The 26,425-nt window shown below is 37.6% G+C and overlaps 2 protein-coding genes across 2 annotated transcripts in view; both read left to right on the top strand.

Moving 5' to 3' along the window:
* The window catches only part of LOC115774118 (exostosin-1), a 287,477-nt gene that overhangs the window by 56,113 nt on the left and 204,939 nt on the right, over positions 1–26,425 (top strand). The gene's annotated exons all lie outside the window — the stretch shown is intronic.
* On the top strand, positions 17,385–20,623 carry LOC115774119 (uncharacterized). Its single transcript, XM_030721204.1, has 5 exons — positions 17,385–17,522; positions 17,974–18,095; positions 18,634–18,777; positions 19,494–19,640; positions 19,879–20,623. Exons 2-5 carry the CDS (start codon positions 17,978–17,980, stop codon positions 20,199–20,201), a joined length of 732 nt encoding a protein of 243 aa, XP_030577064.1. The 5' UTR covers positions 17,385–17,522; positions 17,974–17,977; the 3' UTR covers positions 20,202–20,623.

The following is a 26,425-nucleotide window of genomic DNA, read 5'->3' as shown; positions in this document are numbered from 1 at the left end:
ATGTTTGTATTGTCCTATAGGTGCTATCATCTTGTGCCATGAACTATTAAACATTTACATACAGCTTCTTAATGCTAAATACATGGACTTGCATTAGCAAGTTAACTTCATAATACTGAAGGGAATGGATTTATACAGAATATACACAAACAGAAAAATTATACAGTCTGTTCGTAGGCTTCATAGCTTCTCCCCATAACCACTCATCTTACCAAAATAACATTCATCTTGGTGGAAAACAGACTTGTTTACATTATTGTCTGTATACCTAGAGAGAAAAAGCTGAAATTTTAGAAATGTCATGACACACTTCAAACCAAATCCTCTTTGACAGGAAAGAAAGTTCTGTTGCATCTCTCTTTCGCTTTGCTGTCAAAACTTTGCTTTCCCCAGCAACCATGCAACTTCTTGTAAAAGGGCACTCACAGGTGAAAAGAAAGCTCCTCTCTTTCTCTGCCATCTTATGGAATAAAAGTTTCAGTTTTAGGGAAACATGCTCAAGTTTCAGCTATAATTTCATGCATATGTTTTACACCTGTGTGAGCATTTAGGATTTGATAATGCATATAGGCCAGTCAAAACCAGCACGTCCTCATCAAGCTGCTTTACCCTTTTAGTTAAACTTGCACCAGCATGACAGAAACTATTGTTTAAGCCAATGTAAAGTGTACACAGCTTTTTATCTACCTTTTTGTTATTATTTGCTGCATGTGGTGGTGTAAATGTGCTTTATGTAGGACTTTTAGTCCATGTTATGTGACATTCTCAGTGACAGTTTTTCGGAAGCAGTGTTAGGCTGATTATCAGCATATCTAATGATAGATAAAGTGTAGATAAAGTTGATAACATCAGCTTCATTGCCTTTCTGCAATTTTCATCATCTTCTAATTTTATTTTTGTCTTAAATAATCTCCACTTGTTTATCAGATCAACAGCAAAAGAATACGAGATGTTTGACTCATATATATTTTTTATTTTTATTGTAAACATGTTTTTATTCTCCATGTGTTTTTTTTTTTGTTGGAAAAATAAATGACTGACTTTGAGCAGACTTACATTATTGCATTGTTTCAGGCAAGAAAAATAAGAAACTACATTACACATACTTGCATACCTACAATGTTTTAATATTTTTTTTAATGATATTTTTTGTGTTGTTGATGCACACTTTTCTCCCACAATGCGATGCATAACTGAGTGGAGGAGTGGTTCACAGCTGAAAATAACCTGTGACAAATTGAGGATGTTGGACAAATGGCTCAAAAATATAGGAAAAGAAGGTATTACATCCGTGGAAGGAAATGGATAGATGGATGGATGAACGGATGATTGGACAATACATATACAGTACAAATGTCTCGCATACAGTTTTAAACCAGTGCAAGACTTTATGCATACTTGTCATATGTCAGTAAATCTCTAAAGCCTAGGTTTTTGGAATTATGGAATTCAGTGTTCTGACCATACATAACATAGACAGGTAATGTCAGCTAACTGGCTCTCACCACAACTTTGGTAACAAGGAATTCTTTGTCTTTAACCTCTCAAACTGCAGAATTATTGAACCATTACCCCAGAAAATATAAGTAATAATAGGTGATTTGTAGTTTGAAACAGATGTACAATTAACATGCTTGTGCTGCAATCCTACAGTATAGAGTATCTAGTATGATATGAGAGACTTTATTTATCCCATATTTGGAAAATTCTTTTGTTACAACAGTTGAAATGATGATGAAAAGTGCACTGCTCTTGTCATAACTGAGTGACAGAAATTTTTCATCATTTTGCTGCTCACATTGAACGGGCTGAGCTGCCTTCAGTAATAAAGCCTGCTCATCCTACTTGTATACAGCCACTCTTCTGCTCTTCTGATTCAGCCTGTTGTCAATCTGGAAAACCAGGCTTGTACTTCTTCACCACAACATCCTATCCCAGGATGGAGACAGGCAGTGTAGCCATGCTCTTCTTCCTTAAGTCGATCACTGTCTCTCTGGTCTTATTCAGATTTCGAAGCAGATGATGCCTCCCAGACCACACCCCTAGTGCTCTGTAATCCTCCTCCTGTCCATCACTAATAGATCCAATCACTGAAGAATCATCAGAGAATTTTGCATTTAAAATACCTACCAGGTCAATTAACTTTGTGAGAGTTTAGTGCTTTGGCCTTGGGGTGGAGATTGGGATTGGGTCAATGTCTGTTGAGAAAATACATAATGCTAAAATCACTGCCAGTGAAGATATTTAGTCTGCAGACTCCTAACACAGGGAGCAGCTGTCCCACCTCATCCTCTTGAGATTTACTGCACGATCAGATTAGACAGGCATGCACAGGGATTCTGGAGAATACCTCCTAATGTTATGGTGATGTAGCTGACAGCAGGGCAGCCCTACTGTAAGCGGAACTCCCTGGACACAGGAGAGCACTCAGTCACTGTTTTATTTACATGGCCAGTCATCGTGCGATAATATTAACCAGCCTTCAGGTTGAATTAGCGACCCTATGCACATTCCTGTCATAAATGTTTTACCATAGGTGGTTTAAGTTGTATTTTCACTTCATATCATCTAACATGAAAATGTTTCTTTTGAGTGTCTGACAAGTACTTAATAAAATCTGGATTAGTAGATACTACAAATTTTTTTTTTTCTACCTATTAGATAATGATAGCAAAAACCATTATTAGCCTTAGTGGTTCTTCTCACTGGTTTTCCCTGGATGCCAGAATTTGCAGCTTAGTCTCCTTATTTAGATTTCTTAAAACCTATGAGCTGAAAAAGAGCTGGACTGAGTTTGTAAAGAGCCACAGTGATAGAGGATTGATGCTCACCAACAGCCACCACATACACAGTGACCGATTTACACTGTCACTTGAGTAAGCTGGCATAATCCTCTGTTAGTGGTGGACTGACTGTCTCTCTCCTGGCTTCATCCACCTGTCTCACTCTCATCTGTTGGACTTTTGTTGGGGACGGTATATGCCCACTAGTGAGTTCAAGTTGCCTTTTGCTTATGTACAGTTGGTAACTTCATTTCCATGAATAGTTTATGTGCATAAATCTATAGAAAAAAGAAAAATAATACTGAAAACAAATGAAAATAGGACCAAAGAAAGCTCATAATGCAGTTGAGGAAAAGCTGGAGGAGATCAGAAAATCTCTGAACTTGATGTCAGATGAGTTTAGTAAAATAGATAAACAACAATGTGTGGTGCTTGAACCGATGGAAGAAATTCAACAGCCAAAGAATCTTGTTAAAGAAAAAGACAAGATTATTACTGAGCTGGAGTGAAGAACTGATGACTTAGAACAGGACGGTCCATTGCTTGTATTGGCGACCTCATTCTTTCAGTCACTACCCATAGCTCATGGCCATAGCTGAGGGTAGGGATGTAGATCAGCCTGTAAATCAATAGTTTTGCCATCACAGTCAGCTCTCCATTCACCACAACAGGCTGGTACAGGTGTGCTAAAGTAGCACCAATATATCTGTCAATCTCCTGCTCCACCGTCTTCTCACTTGTGAACAAGACCCTCAGTTTGGGTCCCGACACGGAGTGGAGCCTCCACCCTTTTACTGGAGATGCTAGTTCACGTTCCTGCAGCCTTCCCTTCCCCTCTCCATATAAAGTATCAATAGGTACATCCAAGGTTTGTCAATACACAAAATGAATTACTGTAACACAAAATAATGCTCTTATTTTTAATATATTTTATTGACACTTTTATGGATTTGACTATGAATGAAAATAAGTACTTATGCAATATATTAAAAAATATCACTTCCATCATGGAACTCTTCAGTTATTTTTCCTAATTACTGATGACATGGTTTAATTTAATGTGAATAACTTCTTGTGCAAAAAAAAAAAATTGACTCTCTGTACTGATTTTATAAAATAAGTAGAAGTCAGAGGAAGAGGCTATATATAAATATATACATTACAGTGTGCATAGGACACCAGAGAGTGATGTGTTGGAATTTCCATATGAGAGTGAGAGCTTGGATTGAAGACGGAGACAAAGCGCTTCACCAACATCTTTAGTGCAGCCGATTAAACTGTCATACCCCAATCCTTGGTTGTCATCATGTGAGAGGATTCATCGTTTGGCCTTGTTGGGTTTGGCTGTCTGTCAGTAGGATAAATCTCTGTGTTGAAGAGCTGACAGATGTTGACAGTAACTGAGGCGTTTTCATATGGAGTATATCCGAAGGGCAAAACATCCAGATAAAGTTGATGGTGCCAAGACAAATTTTATCTGAAACTGTGCTTGTCAGCAGTGTCTTTACAGCCGGGCTGTCTGAATGACTGAAAGCCCACAGTCAACTCAGGAAAAAGAACTGTTCCGGATACATGCCTCATTATGTAAAGATGTCTTCGGCACTGCACGCAACAAAAATTACAACATGAACTATTTCCCTCATGTGTATTAATAATGGCCCCGTCCCTCAGCCTGCAGTAGAAAGTAGTTCTTGTCCACAGAAAGTGACAACAGTGCAGCAGAGGCATTTTATTTTCCTCCAACCCATCCATCCAAACTGAGGATTGATTTCTTTTAATACGCATTGATAGTAAAAGAAAAACTAACTTTTGAAGCCACTTTATGTCACTACAATGTCTTTATGAAGTGATGCTTGTTTCGGGCAGACAGCTTGAGTAGCACTGGATTAGCTCGTGTGTCAGCTGACCTCGAGTAATTGCCATCTCATATTGGGTGGTCTGTTTAAGCTGTCAGACTTGCTGCTTCTTCTCTGCTGCTGCTGCCAGGTCATTCACACCCAGTATCTATCTGTAAACTCAGTTTTTTTTTTTTTCTTTTCCTTTTTCGTGACTTTATATCAGGACACAGAAGTGATTTTTCTCCTGCTTCCTCCCTCTTCACTGTTCTTTTGCCTTGCATGTCAAAACAGTGTCAAATCCATGTGCTTAAATGACAAAATACTTTGTCAGTTACTTTCAGAAAGAACCAACATAACATCCCCAAAACAGTTAATTTGAAGGGGATCTATTGTTTCGATCCTTATTTTTGCTTTATGGATTGTCACAATAGCAGCTGCTCATATTAAATATGATGAAAGTTTCAAATAATGAGATCACAGTATGCGTAAGTGAGCAAAATGTTCAGAATCAGACTGCTCTTTGTGCTTGGTTTCATATAGTTTTAGTTAGTTTTTTCCAATTTTTTTCTATCTTGCCTATGTATTTGACTGAGAGTGCATATACAGTCACAGCTCCTGTACTATGCCTACTTCCTGTTCAAATCTTCTCCTTACAAAGTGCAGCTGATTAGGAAAAATTTGCCTTACAGGGTGGATGAACTGAAAGGATGACTCATGCAAAGTTAGTCCATGAATAAAAATATAGACAGGAAGTTAAGAGTCATAGATCTCCTAAGGCCTCAGTCACACAAGTCTAGAATCCCCTTGCAACCTCCAGTTGCTAGGGAAAAATGTGTATTCCCTGAGAAGTTGGTGAGTGTTGGAGGTTGCTTGTCACAAAGAGGGTTGCGCCACCAAAAACCTTTCTGTGATTGCTTTGGTCACATGGAAGATGTCCCCTTTTCTGCAAATACTTTCTAATTAACCACCAAGCAATACTGGAGCTTAAAAATAACCATCAAAGTAAAAGTTTTGCTTACCAGCCAACACGTTTCCAAATATACATCTTCGGACATGCGTCTTTTAAAGGCGAATGTTCTCTTTTTCCGTGCTGCAGCAGACTTCTCACGGTTTCAGTAGTGCTTAGTGAGCAGTTACCGAGTGTTTGCAGACAAGACAGTGTTTTCCATACAAACTACAGGCGACCCTGGCAACAAATTAGCCACCAAAGCATTCACACAGAGGGTTTCAGTGCAGCACTGTATACGTACCTCTTTGTGACCAATTTCACCTGGTAACTACAGTGTATCACAAAAGTGAGGACACCCCTCACATGTGTGCAGATATTTAAGTATATCTTTTCATGGGACAACACTGACAAAATGAAAAGTAGTCTGTGTGCAGCTTCTATAACAGTTGGGAAATGCTCATTTTTCCTTAGTGTTTGCAGATGGTTGCTAACTGGTCTGTAGGCCTGTTTTCCTTCTGGCATTGTTGCACAGATTCAGACATGGATAATATTTTAGAAGTTTTCACCAACTTGGTGTGGAAAAGTTATACATTTGAAAAAAATACAACTGGTTCAACTTCTGTGACTTTTTGGCACTTGAATGTGCATCACTGATCAGCTGCAGCTAGTTATAACAATGCTGAAGAACATCACTGAGCTGTGCAGCAGTTTTAGTGGCAGTGTCGACAATATCCGTGTTTATTATGCGATGAACACGGAACCAAAGACAGCATTACAAATCTGTTACCCTTTACATGTCACAGCGGCGCAGTTGGTATGACTTTCACCTTGTGGGTCTATGTGTCTGTCCATGTCTCATCATAGCAAAATGTGTTTTTGGAGACGCTTACTGATTTTTTTTTTTAGATAGTTTTTAGTACATTGTGTGTAGAATGTTACTTTTTAAATGTAAATTGTTACAGATTACTACTTAGCCTGTTACTTAATACAACAGCTAAGTTTCTCATTAAAGTAATACATCTTATGACATTTGATTACTTTTCTAACAAATAGTTTAAAGTTCCTCTACAGACTGTACACATGTTTTTGTCTGTACAGTAATCTTTGAGCCCTCTAAAATCTAAATACTTCAGGGAGAAAACATTATTAAATGTGCTTGTGTGACAGTCTTTTGTCAGTGCTCAGGAATCAGCATGAGCACCCTGACTGGTCTGCAGCTATGCAGCCCTGTATGCAGTGTACTGCGATACATTTACACCATGTATTCTGACACCTTTCTATCAGAGCCAGCATAAACTTTTTCGGCAGTTTGAGCCACAGTAGCTCATCTGTTGGATCGGACCACAAGGGCCAACCTTCGCTCCCAGTGTGCATCAGTGAACCTTGATCGCCCGTGACCCTGTCGCTGGTTCACCGCTGTTCCTTCCTTGGACTTCTTTCGACCACTGCAGACTGAGAACACCCCACAGGACCTGCAGTTTTGGAGATACTCTGACCCAGTCGTCGGGCCATCACAATTTGGCCTTTGTCAAACTCACTCAAATCCTTATGCTTGCCCATTTCTCCTGCTTCTAATGCATCAACTTTGAGGACAAAATGTTCATTCACTCACTAATATATCCCACCCACCAACAGGTGCCACGATAAAGAGACAACAATAAAGTGATGCTTGATCGCTGTACCTGGGAGTGCAAATGAAAAAAACAAAAATCAAAAAAATGTGCATGTTATACAAAAGTGCATACTGCCAAATGAATGGTGTCTAATTCTAGGTATAGCTACTTGTAAGCTGCCCTGCCTTTGATGATGTATTTAATTAGTTTTTTACATTTTCTGTTTTTATTATTCCCATTAAAGCTACAAGGACAAAGCTAGACTTATTTCATCCCCATATAAAATCAGTACTTTAACCACTTTGATCCATCTAAATGGGGGGTCCTTCTTTCAGCATGCTGACCCTTTCATCAAAGCGAGACCTTTTGTTATTTTTCCTTAACAAAACCCAGCAGGTCTCTCTCTCCATTCTCGCTGCCTCTCTTCTTGTTGTTCCCTCTTTCTAACTGATGAGAAGCGACAGGCACGAAGAAGGCCAGATAGATAGGAGGAGACGTGGGGAAGATGGCAGAACTGTGATGTGAGCCTCTTACAGCAGCGGCAGCAGCAGTACAGGCTGTGCTGTCAGCCTACCATTCTCCTGCAACTTCTCCTGCTCGCCCTTCATCCACCTCTAACACTCCCTGTCCACCTCTCACCTCTCTCTTCCTCCTCTCCTTCCTTAATCTTATTCATGCCATCCTTCCCCATATGCCACATGGAGCAGGAGACTTATGTGCAGGCTGTTGATGTCGTCTACCGGTGCTTTCTGTATCTGCTGTAAATCATGTTCACAGTCATAGCAGCAGATATGGAACACACAACAGAAGTGCTGCAGATTTGCATTACAGGATAAAAGATACTGTGCACAATTGTGGATCTAGCAACACATAATTTAAAAGAGCACAATTAATAATCTGTTACACGTGAGCATAGGTTAATGATAGAAATCCTAACACCTTGATGATATACACTCTGAAAACGGCTTTTAAACAATGCAAAGATGTTTGCATTTTATTGGAACAGTTGAGGTTAATTAGATTAGATTAGATTAGATTCAAACTTTATTGATCCCTTTAGGAAAATTAAAATTCCAGTAGCATCTTTACATTATAGACAAAATAACGACAGTAATAATAAACAGTAAACAAAAAAATAAACAAAAAAAGTCTAGCAGGTGTGGTATTCCACATTAATATTGCACATTGTTTGGTATTGCTTTGTGTTACATTGTGCTTATGGTCAGGCTCAGGTTGCTGCAGTCTGTTAGTCCTGCAGTTGGTAAGGAGCAGTCTGTCACTGAACAGGCTCCTCTGGTTGCTGCTGACGGTGTGCACTTACTGACATCACCCATAATGTCCAGTAGTTTTCCTATAGTCCTTTTCTCTCTGCCATGTCACCAGAGTCCAGTTTCATGTTGACCACAGAGCTGGCCCACCTGGATGCCTCTCCCCTCCACACACACACACACACACACACACACACACACACACACACACACACACACACACACTGACACACACACACACACACACCCCACAAAAGCACACCATAGTGTAAAACAGGACATTTGCTATGATGGACAGAGAAAACATCCCCAGGAGTTTCCTGCAGATGTTAGAAGACCGCAGCCTCCTCAGGAAGTACAACCTGCTCTGTTCCTTCCTGTACAAGTGACCAGTGTTGCATGTCTAGCCCAGCTTGGAGGTGCAAAATTTTTGAAAGCTCTTCAGAAAGCCTGGAGAACTATTGCTTAAGAGCACTTTGAGAAATTATAAGAAAGCCTTGCTCCTTGAAAGCAAAATAAAATGGAATGAGGGGTGGCTCAAGGTTTTTTGCACAGTACTGTATTTGAATAGAATACATTCCTTATTAATTTTATTTACTTTTAATTAAATTAATGCCTGAGCTGTGTTCTGTGACACATTAAAATATCTGCTGTGAAAATGGCAGATTATTTAATTTACTTTATTAATACTTCTGCTATCCTTGATGAAATCAGTCATATATACATATATATATATATATATATATATATATATATATATATATATATATATATATATATATAATTTCTTTTTTTTGGTGGTGGTGGGGGGGGTCCACAGGTTCTTCTTGAACTCTTTTCCCCCTGTTGTTCATGATCGCAGTGTCACACATCTTGCAACTTACTTTGATTCCAAGGGGCAGACAGTCTTTGCTTGCAGAGCTTGTAGAGTTTCACCGGTTTTTTATGCATTGCTGCACCAGTTTGTTGTGCTTGGCTAATGATGAATGATTACATTGAATTCTGGGCAAAATGGGCTCTTGGAGTTTACATCATTGTTGACTCTGTTGTGGTGCTCGTAGGGTCTATTTTAAGATGTTCACCTGAGTTATCACAGTAATGGAAGAGCACTTAGGAAAGTCCCAGCTGGGGTCTTAAGGACATGAGCTAAAGAGGAATCTGTGAGTGCTTGTCGTACGCTCATGACTCAGGAAACAGGGCCAGTGTTTAAAGCAGGGAATGGTTTTTGTGAACTTATTGTTGTGTTCTGTCATTGTTCAATTGAGCTGTAAAATTAAAATTTACTTATGTAGTATTCCTAGACACCAGCTAGTTTTCCTTGCTTTTCTTGTGCAGAATTGATTTTACATCACAAGAGACAATAGAACAAGTAAGATCAGTAATTTATCAGTGTTTGTGGATGCAATTTCTGGATGTGCCAAAGGCCAAAAATAAATGTGTTAATCAACTGCTTCTCATACTGTCAATCCCACTTTACTGTTTTATGCACACTGGAAGCACCGACAGGCTTACAAGGCTCAGCAAAGCCATCGATTTGGTATGTCGAGATAATGAGACCATAGCCTCTTATCTGAAATTTAAAGACATGACTGTATAGTTCCATGATATGCATGATTAAAAATACCAAAGCATGGCTTAGAGAATACCTTTTCACATCAATAGATACACCAGACAAGAGGCTCTGCTTGTTGGATTATGATCACCTCTGTTTACCTCACCATGATTGTAAAATAAAATAATATCTTTCTAGAGCCCTCTAGAACGATATTAGCCATTTGCCAATATATTTATAATTGCCCAAAAATTAAAAAAATGTAAAAACATAAAGAAGAGATGAGAGAAACACCCTTCAACCATGCAACGTTTACAGCCAAAGCTTTTGTTGTGGCAAATTTTATCCTTAACAAAATTTAACACTATCAAGTGTAAATTTCAGCCATTTGAAAAAAGATAAATAAATGTAATTGAAAATTATGCAGGATTTTGCAGACTCATCCATTAATATTCAACTTTACGTGAAATAAAACCTGCTGTTACTTATTGTGAATTATACAAATATGCAATTAATCAATTGCCACACAGATTCCTGTATTAGACATCCATTGCAGTAACATTTGTACCAATCCTAAAGGTGCCTGCACATATAATAGACATAATTACAATGTAATATAATGCAATACAATTGAACAGTTACTGCATTTAGTGTATTGCACGTTGGAACATGTACTTTGTGATGCAAGAATGACCATTGTTTTTGCTGGTGTTTAAACCTTTGATGCAGGATGCTACACCAGTGCCATAAATACATTACGTAATATTCATCAAAACTCCAAATATCATTAACGATAAGAGTTTAAAGAAAAACACAACCCCTCAATAGCAGCGTTGTTTGAGGGTAAAAGACCACACTGACTGAAAGTACTTAAGTGATTTCAAATCTCATGCATTTGTTCATAGATTCATATGAGTGTATATTTGTATGTGTGCATACCTGTTCTTTGAGTTAACTTAGGAATCGGGTATATTTCTCCCTTTCCACTGAAAACACACTGATTAATGAGCAGACACCGCAGTCCTGCAGGGCTATAATTCATATTAATTCATAATTCATATTTCACTGAGGGGATTTTTGTTGGGGCTTTGTTTATGCATATTAGGCTGATGCTTGCTCTTTGCTGATGTTTGCTGTTCATGGTTGATTGTTTTGCGGTAAATGCTATGTGTATGTGTGACTGCAGTTTCTCTCGCTCCCTCTCCCTTCCCTCCTTATCCTGCTTGTGCTGCCAACCAAAAACTTCAACCAGCAATTCATTGTTGGCTTAACTACCATGGGCAGTGTTTTTCCTCATTGAGAGTGAACATTTTCACTCCCCTGCCTGTGCTTTCTCCCTGACAGCCCTATTTATTGGCTTCAACAGCTGAGGGAAGGATTATGGTAGGATACAAATGAGAGGAAGCACACAGAGAGTCCTGCTGGGACTTGAACCCAGGAAAAGAGAGAGTGGAAACTCTTCCAGGAGGGGATTTCCTTTGTTTGAGAGTGGCGTGTGACTTCTGCTCTGCCGTGCTGTAGAATTTGAACACAGTATACTGATACCAATTTAATACGCCAAGGCATTCACCTGGAGAAAACAAACAAGACAGCAGCCTCTGTCATTATGTTTGTTACATTTAATTATGATCACGTCCAAGAAGGAGACAGAAGTTCCTTTTGTTCAGTTTCTCTGCCGCTGAAACAAGCTGGGGAGTAACGATTCATAACGGTTTTCTGTGACTTTTAACGTTTTCCAAATCATAATATTTCTTAATAACGCACAGTATCACCTTCAGAACATTTACTATATGATGATCTGCTGAGAGAGATTGGACTGCAGAAGACAAAGTTGTAACATCCAACCCACCGTCGGGGCTGTGCTTGAAGTTAATGGGCCGCTGTTTGAATGGCTGAGTTACAGTTTAAAATGTTAAACATATGATTTATTGTATTTATAACAGAAATAGCAACACTTTTCTTACTAACCAATTTGAGAGCTATTGCATCAATTTCCTGCTAATATAATTAACTTTTTTTTTTGTTTTGACTCGCCAATTAAACTAATGGAAACTGTGGTTATGAAAATAAATTGAAATAGAAAAAAAAATCATTTAGTCACTGATTAAAATGTCAAGAAAGGATAAACTTTTTCAGGGACAGAGTGCAGGGAGCTGTGTGGTTTATAGGAACTGCAGTGAGTTTTTGAGAAACACTAGCAGGAGCAATGAATTAAAATTTTATTTATTAGTTTCACCAATCAATCAGCTTTTGATTTGCAAACAATATACTGTAGCTCTTGGACCCTCCTCTAACTGTAAATATAGAGTTGACTTTATATTGCAGTGGTGCACTGATAACTTGTACGGTGCGTTTCACTGGACTGAGTACAGAATTAATTACATGTTGTATTAATAGGCCTACTGATTAAATCTGAGGCGTCTGAACGTCATGTTATTCCTTCCGGTATATTTAGAGGCAGGAATTGTTGACTTTACTCCACCACATTAACTAGATAATGTGAGCTGCTGTATACTCAGATTTTTAACAGGATATAATGTTTCTATATATTATGATGGTTATAAGTTAAAGTGAAATAAAATCTTTATTAACTACCACAAGGAAATTTACAAGCTCAACATAAGGATATGAAGTCATTAAAATTTGCCACACCTCTGTACACTGCAGTACTGTATAAAACATACATTGCTCTGACATGTGCCATTTAGCATGATGGGTACCTTTACTCTTAGTACTTTTACATTCATTTTAAACCTCATCACATCAGCTAAACTAACTGCACTGTATTGTCTGAAGGTACAGAACAAACCCAGTGCCATATTACAGGTATTGACTACCGTATTTTCCGGAGTATAAGTCGCACTTTTTTTCATAGTTTGGCTGGGGGTGCGACCTATACTCCGGAGCGACGTATATGTGACATTTATAAAACATGAACCAAAATACTCCAGCCACTTGACATCTCCGTGAACTGCAGCTTTAAGGCAGTCTTGCGTAACCTGAGGGCGCAGTGGATGATGGATGGAGAGCACAGCTTAACGGCAACTGGGAGAATGCGCCACCCAACTTTCCTGGAAGTCATTGGATGGATCAAGAAAACATGGGCTTCAGTGACAACCAAACCATCCTGTTGGGATTCAGAAAGGCTGGAATAATTGGAACTGCAGCTGACGACGAGTCTGACTAACGCGACACAGAAGAGGAAGCGGCGCTTCGTCTACGGAGTGTACGGAATTGTTTAGAAGTGACACCGAGGATGAAGAATTCAATGGATTGATGGTTTGGTTAACTTGTTAGTATGTTCTTTATGCTATGGTTATCTGAATAACTTAATGTTACGTTAACATACCGAACACGTGTTCGTTGTGCGTCATGTAGCTGAATGTGTTACGTTAGCATAACGTAGGCGTAACCGTGTTCGTCCTGTTCTTTAATCCATTATTATTTTAAATTGCCGTTCAAGATGGAATTTCTGCTCTGGGTCTCGGATTCTATCAACCCCCCCCCCCCCCCCCAAAAAAGTGCGACTTATAGTCCAGTGCGACCTATATATGTTTTTTTCGGTAGCACTTTCTATTACAGCTCGGTAATAATGTGGTAATAAGGGGGTAATAATGGGGTAACAAGCTGGAAACAAAATGTAATAATGGGGTAATATACAGGACATTATCATCCAATTACCAAGGTAATTACCAGCTAATATCCAAGTAATACCACTAGTAACAACAGCGAAAAAGCTGGAAACAGAAGGTAATAATGAGGAAATTTAACGGTTATTGCCATCCAATTATCAAGGTAATTACCAGCTAATATCAAGTAATACTGCTGGTAACAACAGCGGTTACAATTGAGTAATATTCCACTGAAATTTATGTAAATGGATCGTAAGGCCCCCAAAACTGATGGTAATGCTGTGGAAACAGAGATATGCCCATGAGGCTAAACCCTTTAGTAATAGTAGCTTAAAAATGTGGTAAAAATATTGTATGGAGATAGCAATAAGGAAGTAATGTTTATGCATTTAACTTTTCATAATTTTTAATAAATTGTAATAAACGCAAAATTATGAAGTAATATTGGCTAATGTTTTAACATAATAGGATGGTATTACCATGTTATAAGGCTTGAATTAATTATACCTTAGGTTCTCAGCATTCTGCTTTGCTTAATAGCCTAAATATTATGCTTAATGCTTTGGCTTATTAAATGGAAATATTTATGGTAATTTCTTTGTAATAAGCAGGAATCAGGGCTGCAAAATGCAAAACCGACTGTTTCTATGCAATAACCTATTTAAGTAAACTACAACAAGTGTGAGCATTATCTGGAAATGCTCATGGTAGTTTCTGTGTATTAAGCAGGAATCAGGGCTGCAAAATGCAAAACCGACTGTTTCTATGCAATAACCTATTTAAGTAAACTACAACAAGTGTGAGCATTATCTGGAAATGCTCATGGTAGTTTCTTTGTAATAAGCAGGAATCAGGGCTGCAAAATGCAAAACCGACTGTTTCTATGTAATAACCTATTAAAGCAAACTACAAGAAGTGTGAGCATTATCTGGAAATAATGGTGGTAGGTTCTGTGTAATAAGCAAGAATCAGGCTTGTAAACTGACTGTATTTATTGCCAAGTTAATCACTGAATAAAACAAAAGTCAAGAGTTCTGATGATGAACTGGAAACACATGGAAAATGCTAAACTACCTGTTTGAAAAACATTAAGTATTAGATTTAAAAAAATAAACATGCATAAAACACTCATTAAAAGCTCGCTGGAAAATAACTGCATTGTATTTGTTTGAGGATCACAATATTAAGCATAGCTAAGAGGTCTATTTAAAATAGTTTTTGAAATTGCATAGGAGTGTAGAAGATCCTCTGTCACAGCACATTTTATATCTGGATGACAATGGAATACATATTTTAAATGTCCAATACACAAAAACAAAATGCCATCCATCTATGCATTTTTTCCAGGGGAGCTGGACCCTGTCTCAGCTGTCATTTGCGGGAGATGGGCTACACATTGGACAGGTCACCAGTCTGTCATCGGGCTAATGCCGAGACGAACTATTCACATTTACAACTAGGGTCAATTTACACAGTCAGACCTAGAGCTAATTTAGAATCACCAATTTATCTAACCCCATGCATGACTGTGGGAGGAAGCCAGAGTAGCCAGAGAGAGCCCACACAGATCTGGAGATAACATACAAACTCCATGCAAAAAGGCTCCAGCCACAGGGGTGATGTTATTGTACTGGATGTATGGCTCTTATATCCTTGAAAAGGCGACCAAGGGGTCCATTTCTGTGTTGTCTACCCAGCCAGTAGTTCCACTCAATAAAATGTAGGATCTCTCTCAGTGACTTCTCAGTCATGTTGCCTCTGAAACGGTACACCTCTTGCTTAAAGGTTCTCCAGGACCTTTCTATATGCTGGGTATGTGCTCCTGTAGCAGGGTGAACAAAAAACCTCTGGTGATTGACTTGGTAGTGTATATACCCATGTTGCCTCAGTCTGCAGTAGGAACGCCAAGAGTCACTCAAAATTGTACTTGCAGGTCTAACATATCGCTGTATAATAGGAAGTAGTCTTTCAGAATTTCGTCTGCGAACAAATTTCAACACAGGCCTCCTTCTCCGTTGATTGACTTCCAACAATCCAAAACCCCAGCCTCTCCTGCGCCAAGTAGCACCAAATCGCCCGCGTGCATACTGAAAAATTAGAAGTTTTTGGAAAGAGGACAGTGTTAAGGCATGATTTATTTGCAGTTGTCTGAACAACAATTTCATAGATACAGATGTACCTATCACCATTATTCACCAATTAATATCTTAAATAAATTCATATCTTTACCTTTCTCTTGTGACAAAACTTGCTCTCATCAATGACAACAAAACCATGTCTTCCACCTATTCTCATTTTCCCCCTCCTCTTCAGGTGCTTAACTGCTTGCACACACACCCTCCTTAGTGTCTTGGACATCTTGGACAAAGTGCGGCTGCGTCCACAGACTCCCTCTTCAATTAAGTCCACTTGCCTCAGTCTTAGCCCTTGTGCAAACCTGCAGCAATGTAGTAAACCTATATGAATAATGTTAATGTGATATTAACACAGTTTATTACTGACTTCTTAATCATGTAAAAGGTGTTACTGTTATGTCACATGTATGAAATTATTATAAAATAATAATGTGGTAGAATAGAAGGGATATTACTAAAGGTGGTTCTACACACTACTTAATCATGGGGTGTACTTAGTTAGTACTTAATTTTCATATACTGCTTCTTCATTTTTGCGTAGCTTTTATTAAATAAATAATGAAATGTTGTTGCTGCTCATTCAAGGTTGCATTTACCTAATTTTACAACAGTTTGTGTTTAATATTATGCTATGAGTCAAAATAGTTTACTACATGCAGTACATATGTACTTACTGTTTATCATGACTATATGTATGTCTGTGTAACAAACCTATGCATGAACATCATCCAAGAAGTCAAGGAGGAGCGAGAGCCTGAGAAAATAGACCCATCTCTTATGGATTTGGACATGAATCTATTATGTCTTCGACACACCCTTTGAACAAAATATGCCATTTGGTAAAACATAATGAATACATGAATTAATACATTAAATATCAATAAACAACAATAATAATATTTTAAATTTTTGTGACTGTGCTGATTAGCTGATGGTATTTTACAAAATGTCTTACTAAAGTACTTTCAAAGTACTCTCCAAATGCAAATAACTAACCTAGAAATGTGTAATTCAGGCATATGGAAGACATAGGTCAAATTTAAGAAATTTATAGGAAATCAAGAACTTACCAGCGATATCCATCTCTTGTGTTGCCACCTTTTCTCATTTTCATTTTTCTTTCACACAGAGAGCATCTCTTCTTTTTTGAGAGTAATTTCAGTTTTTGAAGCCATTTTATAAGTACAAGCTTCTTCTTATTTCCCCTTTGTGTTATGTTTAATAATTTTTCAGCGGTGTTCATGTTGAATAGACTGCAAGTCGAGTATGAATCACATACTGGCGCCAGATAGTAAAGCAGCTGTCTGGTCCGTCAGTTAATGGTCCCCCATTCACTCTGCTTCCACGGCAGTAAGAAAAGTAAATAAAAAATAATAAATAACTTCATTCTTTAAGTGCAAAAAGCAAATTTATTTGGATTTATTGTCAATTTAGATTCAGTTAAGTGGGACAATGTACCCTGTTTTCGTTACAGCCGTAGGAGTGCCTGTGCATCACTTTAAATCTTCCCCCTCCAAACTAAGCTCTGCTGGAAAGAACCGGCTGCCAGTAGGTGGCAGACTGCGGTCTGGTGGGAATATGCGCATTTTCTTTTATCTCTGGAGGAGAGAGAAAGAAGAAGTTGGCGCCAACAGCCACACTTTGCCTCCTTTTTTGGCGTACCTCACAGTTCCAAGCTGGCAAAAACCACTGGATTACAAGAGTGTCTTTGGAATAAAATCGCCATACTTTCTACTGTTGTAAGGTTGCAAGGTAAGAACATGAATTCTTAATATTACAGAAAATTATGCACATTTTTGTCTTTTTTTGATAACATGCTGTGATGTTTCGGGGTTGGCACATTTTTATTATATATATATATATATATATATATATATATATATATACATACAACAAAGGAACTAGTTTGTGTCAGTCTGAATCACTGTGTGGTTTATTTTGATCCTGATATTTGATGTTTTGAGGTTTGTCAAAAAATACTTGATATTGGACCATTGTGTATATGTGTAGACCCAGAGGGTTATTGGTTTATAGTCAGGTGTATTTCCTGTATCCTTATTTAAAAAAAAAAAAAAAAAGTTAAATTCTGCACTTTGTATTTGCTTAACTATATTACTGGCTCATTATTAACGATAGCCATTAAATATTCCAAAGTTACCAGTAAACCATTGAATGTTTCCAATACAATATTCTAACATTTCAGAGCTATGCCTTTAAGAAGAAGGTACAACACAGCCAACCAGGTACATCCATCTGTGAGTGCTGATGGCAGTGCTGGATCTGCACAGGTGGAACAACTTGACAATGTAGAGGGTAAAGGAGAAAGTAAGTATACAATCTTATCCACAAGCATTAATTGACTACACTCATGTAGGCTTTTTCAGTATGACACCTTTAATGCACCAGTATTTATAAATCACTACCCCCTAATTCTATACTCCTCTCAAACTTCCTACAGTTCACTATTAAGTCTTCAAAAATACAGGGGGAAAATACCTATCATTACTCATTTTTGTAAGCGCAAACTGTTATATATGTTAAAAAGCATTCTGTTGTAGAATTTGACTGTATTCACAAGTAAAGTTTGAAGCAAAAGTTAGTATTTATTGGCAGCCATAGACTGAAACGTAACATATATTTTAGAATCTGCTAATAACACAACAGTGAAGACACCGAAATAATTTAATTGTTGTAGAAGAAGAACATTATGGAAAAGAGAAACTCAAACAAAAAACCCAACAATGTTGCCATACATTGTATAATACAATTAAAACATCAAAATTGATTCCTTGGTTTTCATTGTATCTAAACATGTCCTTTTTCTTTTGTTTTGTGATGATATATATTTTTTTTACCATTATAGCGCCAGGAACTCCATCTACGTTGGCTCCAACTGCTACAGCAATAATTCAGCAGCTAAGAGACAAAATTACTGTCCTTGAAGATGAAAGAAATTTCCTCAGAGAACAGCTGAAAAAAGCACTGGATAACATCCCTACTACTTCAGGTGAAACACAGAAATTGTGATCTGCTTTGATTGATTGATAATTTAAAAATGCAATATGGCTTATATATATATATATATATATATATATATATATATATATATATATATATATATATATATATATATATATATATATATATATATATAAAAACAGAGGACACCTACAATCTAAAGCCTCATCCATTTTTTTAGAGTTTATAATCTAACCTGTTGAAGAACTTCAACTGTCAGTCATCTTCCATCAGTCCGGTCAATGAAAAAAATGGTTTGTTTTTAGAGTCGTGGCCAAAGGCTTCAGCAGTTGCAACACTAAGAAAGCAAAATTTATTTGCCAGTAACAGTTTTTGAAAAATATGAATTGCTTGCGAGTTAGCACTCTGTGTTGACCCTGCGACAGGCTAGCGACCTGTACAGGGTGTACCCTGCCTCTTGCCCTATGTCAGCTGGGAGAGGCTCCAGCCCCCCCGTGACCCTGAAAAGGATAAGCGGAAGAGAATGGATGGATGGATGGATGGACGGACGAATTGTTTGTGATAGATTTTCACTGTGTCATAGACACATTTATAAATAATTTAATATAAACATGTAAAAGTAGATGGATACAAAACTTTGTGCCATTGTCACAACTTTTGATCACAACTGTATACTCCACTTGTCTCTTTTTCACAGTACACTTTTTTTTATTTTTTTATTTATTTTTTTTTTACAATTCTCAGCAAAACGACATCATTCCCCCTCAAGTTCCAGTTCCTCAGATTCATCAGCCTCAGACTCTGAGTCGTCTTCTTCACCGAGTGACGGGAAAAAGAGCAAGAAGGCCAAGAAGAAGAAGAAGAAGAAAGTGTCACAGTTTGGCAAAAGAAGTATGTTATGTAGCAGTTAACATTCTTTTTTTACATTTTTTTTTAGAAAATGTCAGATTTGCTGACACAGTCATATAGCTATGTGTCACAGTGAGTTCTGTCTTGTATGACTGCTCAGTTGTGTGATTTAACATTTTAGGTATTAAGAGTGTAAATATTGGAAACAATTCAACACATATATACTTACTTGTTCATGCCTCTGGATGTGTTGTGATTGTTTTGTTCTTGGCTTTTACAGTGAAACACCCAGAAGATGTCAAACACAGGTATATGTTTGTTCTTAAAACATTCAAGAAAACACACAGCCTGAACCGAAGTTGTGAAAAACTCAACGTGGATCGAAACACTATTGCCTACACAGCCGTCATTGCTGAAGTCCTTTTGGTAGCGGACAGCGAGGAGAAATGTAGGGTTCCACCCTTTACTGGCGGCTCACTCCTTAAGTATGCAAAAGAGGTGAAGGTTTTCCTTGATGATGAGCCAGAGTTAAGAGCAAGAATAGACAAAAAGAAAAAAGAGAGAGAGTTGTTGCCCATCTCTTACAAAATCAAAGGGAATTAGGAAGTTCTTCTTGATTTTTTCTATTTTTTTGTCACAACCTTTTGAGAAAATGTTTGCAGTTTTAACATGAATAGTTTAGTTAATGAGAAGTCTGTTTTTTCCAGCTATTTCCAGGATTGGATGATGTTTTATTAATTTCTTTGTGATAACTATTCATGTGTGATAAGTTTTTCTTTGAATATTACCCATAAGAAGTGAAACCATAGGGTTGTTTTATTGATTTACTTTGTTTTATTTTTTCGCATGTCTTTGTGTTGTTGATGTTGGTTGTTTGTTTGTATTTTCATTTTGTAAATCCTGATCTCATATCTTAGAATACAATATTTCTTTATTTACTTATGTTCAGGCATTGATCAAGTTATCATTTTTATAAGGTTGCTTCAAGTTTATCCATGTTGTGTTATACAGACATTGCTTTGTTCTTTAAGGAAAATGACAATAAAACTGCAAGTTCATGAAGGAATTTGGTCAGCATTTTTAGTTTAGTATATGTAAACAAGCAGAAATTTCTTCTTGTAATCTGATGGTTTTTGCAGTTATTGCTATAGAACCTACCACCATTATTTCCAGATAATGCTCACACTTCTTGTAGTTTGCTTTAATAGGTTATTACATAGAAACAGTCGGTTTTGCATTTTGCAGCCCTGATTCCTGCTTATTACACAGAAACTACCAACATTATTTCCAGATAATGCTCACACTTCTTGTAGTTTGCTTTAATAGGTTATTACATAGAAACAGTCGGTTTTGCATTTTGCAGCCCTGATTCCTGCTTATTACACAGAAACTACCATGAGCATTTCCAGATAATGCTCACACTTGTTGTAGTTTACTTAAATAGGTTATTGCATAGAAACAGTCGGTTTTGCATTTTGCAGCCCTGATTCCTGCTTATTACACACAAAATACCATGAGCATTTCCAGATAATGCTCACACTTGTTGGAGTTTCTTTAATAGGTTATTGCATAGAAACAGTCGGTTTTGCATTTTGCAGCCCTGATTCCTGCTTATTACAAAGAAATTACCATAAATATTTCCATTTAATAAGCCAAAGCATTAAGCATAATATTTAGGCTATTAAGCAAAGCAGAATGCTGAGAACCTAAGGTATAATTAATTCAAGCCTTATAACATGGTAATACCATCCTATTATGTTAAAACATTAGCCAATATTACTTCATAATTTTGCGTTTATTACAATTTATTAAAAATTATGAAAAGTTAAATGCATAAACATTACTTCCTTATTGCTATCTCCATACAATATTTTTACCACATTTTTAAGCTACTATTACTAAAGGGTTTAGCCTCATGGGCATATCTCTGTTTCCACAGCATTACCATCAGTTTTGGGGGCCTTACGATCCATTTACATAAATTTCAGTGGAATATTACTCAATTGTAACCGCTGTTGTTACCAGCAGTATTACTTGATATTAGCTGGTAATTACCTTGATAATTGGATGGCAATAACCGTTAAATTTCCTCATTATTACCTTCAGTTTCCAGCTTTTTCGCTGTTGTTACTAGTGGTATTACTTGGATATTAGCTGGTAATTACCTTGGTAATTGGATGATAATGTCCTGTATATTACCCCATTATTACCTTTTGTTTCCAGCTTGTTACCCCATTATTACCCCCTTATTACCACATTATTACCGAGCTGTAATAGAAAGTGCTACCTTTTTTTCTTCTTTATTATGCATTTTTTGGCTGGTGCGACCTATACTCCGGAGCGACGTATAGTCCGAAAAATACGGTAATTGCAATTGATTAAATATTACGGCACAGCCAACCCAACCTTTTTAAAAAAAAACAAAAAACTTTACATTTCCATCCATCCATCCAGCCTGCCTTCCTTCCTTCCTGGAGCCTATCTCAGCTGCCATATACACTTTTAAAAGGAATGTTGATTACCATCATTCAAAATAGTAATCACTCCAAGATTTGCACAATTAAATAAGTAAATAAATAAGATGTCATGGGTTCATGTGTTGGCTGCTACTGTTAATGTTAATTTTTATAGTTTAGTGGAGAAATATATTGTGACTTCTGGACAAAAATGGAAGGCCACAGGAGAATTTTGTTTTCTCCACGTCTGTGACTTTGGCATTGAGAATGTGTGTAAAATAATTTTACAGTGCATTAAGAGGAACCTGGCTTATGAATAAATTAAATCTCTTTCTCTTACTTCTCTAAGAAAAGGTACACATCTGCGCTAAAAATACATCCTTACGTGTAGAAATATACAAGAACACCGCTTTTGCAAGTACCAGCGTGTATACGGTGCTGTGAAAGAGTATTTGCCCCCTTCCTGAATTCTTAGATTTTTATTCATATTTGTCACACTTCCATTTTGAATTTTAGCATGAGACGAACATAACCAGAGTAAATACAAACTGCAGTCTTTAAATGATGATTTAATTTAATAAGGGAAAAAAGCTATCCAAAAAAAGAAATCAGAAAGGGAGCAAATATTTTTTCATTGCACTGTATGACTGTACCTCCATTATATGTCGTGATGTAGCAGTTTTCCTTTTCTATCAGACTGCTGCTTTTCACACCACTGGTCTGCAGACAGTCCTTTTTGCACGTACAAATCAAAGAAGACACTCGAAGTTCTTCATAAAAAATGGAGTCCTGCAAATGTGCTACGAGGGAGCGATGCTCCCACTGAGCGAAAGTCAGGGCTTTGTAATTTATTTACTAATCTTTCTGAACTCTTTGAATAAATCACATGGACTTAAAGTAGATGACATCAAAAGGAACAAATAATTAAAGTGCCTTGATCTCTCTGTTTCCTTATTTGTTGCTTCCTTTTCCTGCTTTGTGAAAATTACATCCCTTTATCTCTTTTCTTGCTTTTGACATGTGAAAAGCACCAGCAGATTTCATCTGATCCACTCTAATTTGCTGTGATATTCTCTAATTTCATTGGATCAAACCAAATTAGATTAGACTACATGAATTTTACAGGTAAATTGGATTATCACAGCAAATTGTCATAATATTTTTTTTAAAGATTTAACATAATATTAAAACATGTGCAGAAGTGTTTTTACTTTACCTACAAATCCAGCAGGGAAAATATATCTTGTATCATTAGTGGTCAATATATTTTAGTTTTGTTGTCACACATTATTACTGTTAGACTGTGTCTCACTAGTAGCCCATGCAATCAGAGTAAAACTCCTGCAGTGTGTTTTTAATGTGTAAAATCATCGAAACATTGCTGTATAAAAGATGATTACTGACTATTATTAGTTTTTGAAGCTAATTCTGAAAACTCTCAGATCTCAGCAGCTTTGCAAAAAAGTCACTGGAATAACAAAACTTTGCCAATGACGTGTAAGATTTATGCATCTTTGAATGTTTTTAGTTACTGATGAACAACACACTTGATTTTTCAAATTGATAATTTACACTCTTTTTTTTTTTTCCTCTGTGAGTTTACAACATTTATTTTGTGCATAATATGTAACATTAAAGAAGTGATGTTAAGGCCTCTGGCAGCACTGTAGTTGCCTCACAGTAACAAGGTTCTGGGTTCAAATCCACGAGCTGGGGCCTTTCAGTGTGGACCTTGCATGTTCTTCCCGTGTCTGCATGGGTTCTCTCCAGTCCAAAGACATGCACTTACTGGAGTTTGGTTAATTGGTGATTCTATGTATGAATGCGAGTGTCTCTGTCTCTCTGTATCAGCCCTGCAACAAACTGGCGACCTGTCCAGGGTGTGCCCCACCTCATGGCAGCTGGGATGGGAATATTTGTTTTGTATTCCCCTCAAGAAATCTTTTTGTAAATAGCCAGTTAGTGGTTCTAAGTTTCTGTCAGACTTCAGTGAGTTACCTGCTTGCTATTCTGTTTGTTGTTGCCAGTTTGAGGTTGTAGATTACATCATGTTTGTTTTAGCAGCAGTCATTATCACTCCGAGTGTGGGGCTTAAGATTTGGTACAAAGTACAATTAGTATGAAAGGCAGCAACGTAGGGCCTGGCTTGATTACCATGTTGTGTCATTCTCAGAGGACTAATATGTCTTCTTATTGCATTCTGTACACTTTGACTCAGTCCGCTTCTGTGTTTATACCCCCATCACCTCCTGTCTGACTGTGTGTCTGCATGTTTCTCTGCACTCTCGCAGCTCTTCTTCTCTCTCCTTCCATTGCCTTTTCTCTCTCAGGGTTTCTAAAAGGGACTTTGATCATTTTAACAGCCTTATAAAGCTGACAGGTTCACCAGAGAAAACATCCTCTTGCACCAGAGTGGATGTTGGAGAAATGACGTTGAGTTGACCTGACATTTATAGGGTTGCAAAGGACTCAGATGACAGCTGGGGGAGAATGCCTATGGACAAAAAAAAAAAAGTTGAATCGGCCAGTAAAAACGACGTGGAGGTGCCAATCAACTGACTGAGCAGCAGCTCCTCGATAGCTGTACTTACATTGACACATATTGTCAAACCAGTTAATTAGCTGAACAATTAGCATTTAGATGTTTAAATACATAAAAAAAAGAACTTTGACTGGTTTTATCTTAGGGTTGGACAATATGTTAAATTTTCCAACTGGCCACCATAAGTCAAATCCCTGATGATTGCCTATATTTGCAGAGGTGTGTGCAGCACAATTACCCCTGATCTCTTTGCCCACACACCAGTAAACAAGCAGTTGTTGTGAATGTGAATGCAAACTCACTTACTCTGGATTATTTTTGAATATAGAGGTCAGATGAAGAACACCTTACAGTTTCTAAAAAACAAAGAGGTAACAAGATAACATATGCTACTATCAGTGTGCACAAACTCAAACATGGGTCATTCCATGTCAACTCATCAAAAGGAAGTCGGTTTGAGGGATAAAGAATCCTATATAGAAGTCATTAGCAGGACTCTGGAGAACTTGACTGCATACTGAGGAGGTAATTCAGCCATTTGAATCATGTGTGTTGGATCAGGGACACATCTAAAACCTGCAGGACACCAGACCTCGAGGCCTGGATTTGAGGATCCCTGGTATAGAGTACAACTCATGTATGGAAATCTGTGTTACAAATTTCAACCCCCTATCTTTGAAACTGTTCTTTCTGCGGGCTTTCAGATATGGTAATGCAGGCCATACTATCACATTTTGAAGCAAATTCAAGCTCTCAAAATTTGATGTTGAACTTCATCTACACTTTTGAAATTCTGCATTCCTGATGTCACAGTAGCAGCTATTTGGCCCAAAAGAGTTCTCTAGAAATAACTATTTGAAAATGGTTTCACAGAAAACACTGCTCAGAAAAGTGCTCCTGACTTCATTACCAAAAATATATATGACAGTTCTCAGCTGCACATTTGCTTGCCATCAATGACATGCAAATGTGCAGATGAGAATCTTCACCATAGTCACACATTGGATATTTAAGATGGATCTAGCCACCATGACATCACTAATTTTAAAGACTTAAGTGCCCGTGTTTTAGCCGTCGCCATCTTAGAGTTCCCAAACTGGATGTGACAACCGATGGGCAGATCTGACCTAGAAACTGAGTGATAAGGCGCTAACAGTGCAGCAACTTGTCAGTCACATGCTGAAGTATACCCTGCTTTATTCTCCTTTTTTAGTGTAATAAAATTATTACACATTCAGTTTTTTTCCTTGGAAAATATGGCCTCTGCACCTTTCAGCATGCATGGACACATGACGGGGGGGTGAGAAGGAAAAAAGGATGTGTAGAGGGTGTACATAGAACTGTGGGATGACAGTATTTTATGTTTTGTTGAGTGATCGCCATGCCGTCAGCCGGAAGCAACAGCAGGATGCGTCACATGAAAAATGAACTATTAGATTTAATTACCCATTAGCTGAAAGTGCCCAAATGCTATTCAGGATCTTCCCAGTCCACTTTGTCCACTTTAAGCCCTGTTTCATTTCTGATTTCTTTACAGAAGAAAAGGTTCGTTCCATAGTGTGTGACTGACTTCTAAATGAAGGTGATTTTTTTTAAAAAGTCACACAGCAGTCACAGGCTGCTGTTTGGCTCAGCCCTGAGCCTTTCATATTGTTCTTCCTGCCATCAGGCCAGGAAGTCAATCAATCAGTCTCTTTGCTTCATGTTGTTTTTGAGTGACTGACAGAGTGTAACTGGGCATGAGAGGGAATGCATGGCCAGTCAAGCACTGTGTGCTTGTTAAGGGTGCATGCATGTGTCTGTCAAGTGTGTGTTCAATTTGCGTGTTT

This window comes from Archocentrus centrarchus, chromosome 24 (assembly GCF_007364275.1).
Source record: "Archocentrus centrarchus isolate MPI-CPG fArcCen1 chromosome 24, fArcCen1, whole genome shotgun sequence".
NCBI lineage: Eukaryota > Metazoa > Chordata > Actinopteri > Cichliformes > Cichlidae > Archocentrus > Archocentrus centrarchus.
Note: the sequence above shows the minus strand (reverse complement) of the source record. Positions and strands in the feature narration are given on the sequence as shown.

Excerpts from the sequence above, each read along its gene's own strand:
- LOC115774119 (XM_030721204.1), top strand. The coding sequence starts at position 17,978 with ATGCCTTTAAGAAGAAGGTACAACACAGCCAACCAGGTACATCCATCT. Across the intron at positions 18,096-18,633 it reads TGTAGAGGGTAAAGGAGAAA|CGCCAGGAACTCCATCTACG; the intron begins GTAAGTATACAA and ends TTACCATTATAG. Across the intron at positions 18,778-19,493 it reads TAACATCCCTACTACTTCAG|CAAAACGACATCATTCCCCC; the intron begins GTGAAACACAGA and ends TACAATTCTCAG.